Source organism: Aplysia californica, unplaced genomic scaffold, assembly GCF_000002075.1.
Source record: "Aplysia californica isolate F4 #8 unplaced genomic scaffold, AplCal3.0 scaffold00369, whole genome shotgun sequence".
NCBI classification, from domain to species: domain Eukaryota; kingdom Metazoa; phylum Mollusca; class Gastropoda; order Aplysiida; family Aplysiidae; genus Aplysia; species Aplysia californica.
Window position 1 is genome coordinate 748,906 of NW_004797639.1, and position 2,761 is coordinate 751,666.

A 2,761-nucleotide genomic window follows, 5' to 3' on the forward strand; every position below is an offset into this window, starting at 1 on the left:
ACACACACACACACACACACACACACACATACACGCACACACATACACACATACATTATACATCGCACTAATACTCAAACCTATACTCGTACATATGCACATAATATTATATACACACTTGCATTTCCTTGTAAACATAGAGTAACCACGGGGCTCTCGTGGCCTAGAGGTTAAGGAGTGGCCTCTCATTCACAGCTCCCGGGTTCGAATCCGGGTAGCGACGGACAAATTTTCTTCTCTAAAACTGTCTCCTTTCATATCCTTTCCTGTTCTCTGGCAATGTTCTGTCGTCTGCTTTCGTCTTCTCTTTCTGCCCCACCCCCTCACCTCCTGTGTTCCTTCCTCTGGGCTCTTGACTCTTTCTTCAGCCTTTCTACTGCTACTCTTTGGTTCCTTCTTGCTGCTGCCTTTCAGCCACACCCCTGATCTTCTGGTAGGAAAGATCTACACCTAGCCTTCTCGGACAAGGGCGAAAAATCTTGGAGGGCCCGTGTGCAAGTTGCGAACGTTAAAGATCCCTTGGTGGTCTAAAATCGATAAGAGTAGGCTTCGGACGCCACCCGGGTAAAATTCAAAGTTTCCTACCAATTGAACAAGTTTAATGTGTCCCGCTTGCTCATATGACCCTAAGCAGTTGCGAGCGCCGTAAAACTAATACAAAAAAAAGAAGTAGATAAAGTAGTCACAAATTAAATATACACATGCGTTAATGTTTCTCACCGTTTGAAGATCTTCCGTGCCCCACCTCGCTGTACGATGCTGGTTAAACAGTACTGGTTGACAGGACATGGCCGGGGAGGCATGAACAGTAGCTCCACTGCACTGCACTGACCGTTACAGAGGTAGCATTTGATGGTCCCTGGTCAAACAGCAAACGGCATAGAGAAAGACCAGCGAAACTGAGTAGGTACCAACGTTTCATCATTACAGACACATCACATGTACATAAACACATATAGACCAACACCAGAACATAAGTTTCCAATGCGTTTTTCATTCTTTTTTAAAACTACAACATAGCGTGATTGTTGTTCACTAGAGACTATAGCGTGACGTGACTGCCGTTCACTACAGTGTGACGTGACTTTTGTTCACTGACTACAGCCTGACGTAGCAGTTGTTCACTACAGATTACAGCCTGACGAAGTAATTGTTCACTACAGATTGTACATGACGTAGTAGATGTTCGCAATAGACCACGTGCAACGCGACTGTTGTTCACCATAGACTACATATTATGACGTGGTAGCTGTTCACTACAGATTACAGCCTGGCGTGACTGTTGTTCACTACAGAATACAGTGCGACGTAACATACAAACTTCAACAGAAGTTAAGGACCACCTTGACAGACAGCCCTGGTTGTTTTTTTAATCCGAAAAAAAGACAGCAGGGTATGTTTCAAAACAGTGTCCTCTGAAAGTGTTAATGGGTTACCAATGCGTACGGCAAAGCATCCAAAATGGACAAAACCAAAACCACTATATGCAGTAAGGAAATCCTCGAGAAATTTTTGCCAATTTTTCTGTTTTTTATCGACTTGTGTGCAACACCACGGACATTCCTCAATTAAAATGTTAGTGCTCACTTTGGTGGCAATAAAAGCCGCGGTTTGCGCAAAATCCAGTATCGCATCAGCATGCCATCAAGACGAAAGCTTAGGGACTTTGATCCGGCCAGAGCTATGTCATGGCTGCAGGATGGACTTGGAGCCCGAGAAGTTGCCAGAAGGCTTGCAGTGTCACACTCTGCCATTGTCCGCCTGGTGGCAGCACCATCAAGCTACTGGATCTGTCCAAAAACGCCCACGTGCAGGTCGACCCAAGAAGACTACTCAGAGTGTTTGCAAGTGATCCTTAACTTATGTTGAAGTATGTGCTGTGGTGTATACTCACATGGCGTTGTGACCCTTCGGCTAGGTCTCGTAGTGGGTTTTTTGGTTGTTGTAGGCACGGTGGTAGAAGTGGGTGTTGTTGGGGTGGTTGTGGTAGTGGGTGTGGTGGTGGTGGTGGTGGTGGTGGTAGTGGTAGTAGGCGTCGTGATGGTCGTGGGTGTTGTGGTTGTAGTTGATGCTGTGGTCGTGGTAGTTGGTGTTGTGGTTGTGGTAGTGGGCGTTGTAGTGGTTGTAGTGGTGGGTGTGGTGGTGGTAGTAGTTGGTGTTGTTATGGTGGTCGTCATGGGTGTTGTAGTTGTTGAGGTGGTAGTGGGATTTTTTGTGGTGGTGGTTGTGGTAGTGGTAGTGGTGGGTGTTGTGGTGGTGGTGGGTGTTGTGGTGGTAGTCGGTGTTGTGGTGGTTTTGGGTGTTGTGGTACTTGTTGCGGTTGTCGTTTTCTGTGTTTTCAAAGTTCTTGCAGACTTTGTAGTTGCCTTTGCCGGAGGGGGCTTGTGATCATCGTCATCATCACTGTCGTCGTCATCATCACTGTCGTCGTCATCATCACTGTCGTCGTCATCATCATGCTTGTTACGATATATATTACTCTTGTCTATTTTTTTGGTAGTCGGTGCAGTTGTCGTAGTTGTAGTTGCTAGAGTTGTGGTGGTGGTAGTGGGTATTGTGCTGGTGGTAGTGGGTGTGGTGGTGGGGGTAGTGGGTGTTGTAGTGGGTGTAGTGAGTGTAGTTGGTGTTGTAGTGGGTGTGGGTGTGGCGGTGGTGGTAGAGGTGGTTGTGGGTGTTGTGGTGGGGGTAGTTGGTGTTGTAGTTTGGGTAGTGGGTGTTGTGGTGGGTGTGGGTGTGGTGGTAGTGGAGGTGGTGGTGGTGG

The 2,761-nt window shown here is 47.2% G+C and overlaps 1 protein-coding gene across 1 annotated transcript in view; it reads right to left on the reverse strand.

Annotated features, from left to right (window-relative positions):
• LOC118478107 overlaps positions 1–2,761 on the reverse strand; it is a 9,251-nt gene that overhangs the window by 1,945 nt on the left and 4,545 nt on the right. Inside the window, exon 2 of the mRNA XM_035971061.1 lies at positions 721–859. Coding sequence (XP_035826954.1) covers positions 721–859 — 139 coding nt within the window. The remainder of the gene's footprint in view (positions 1–720; positions 860–2,761) is intronic.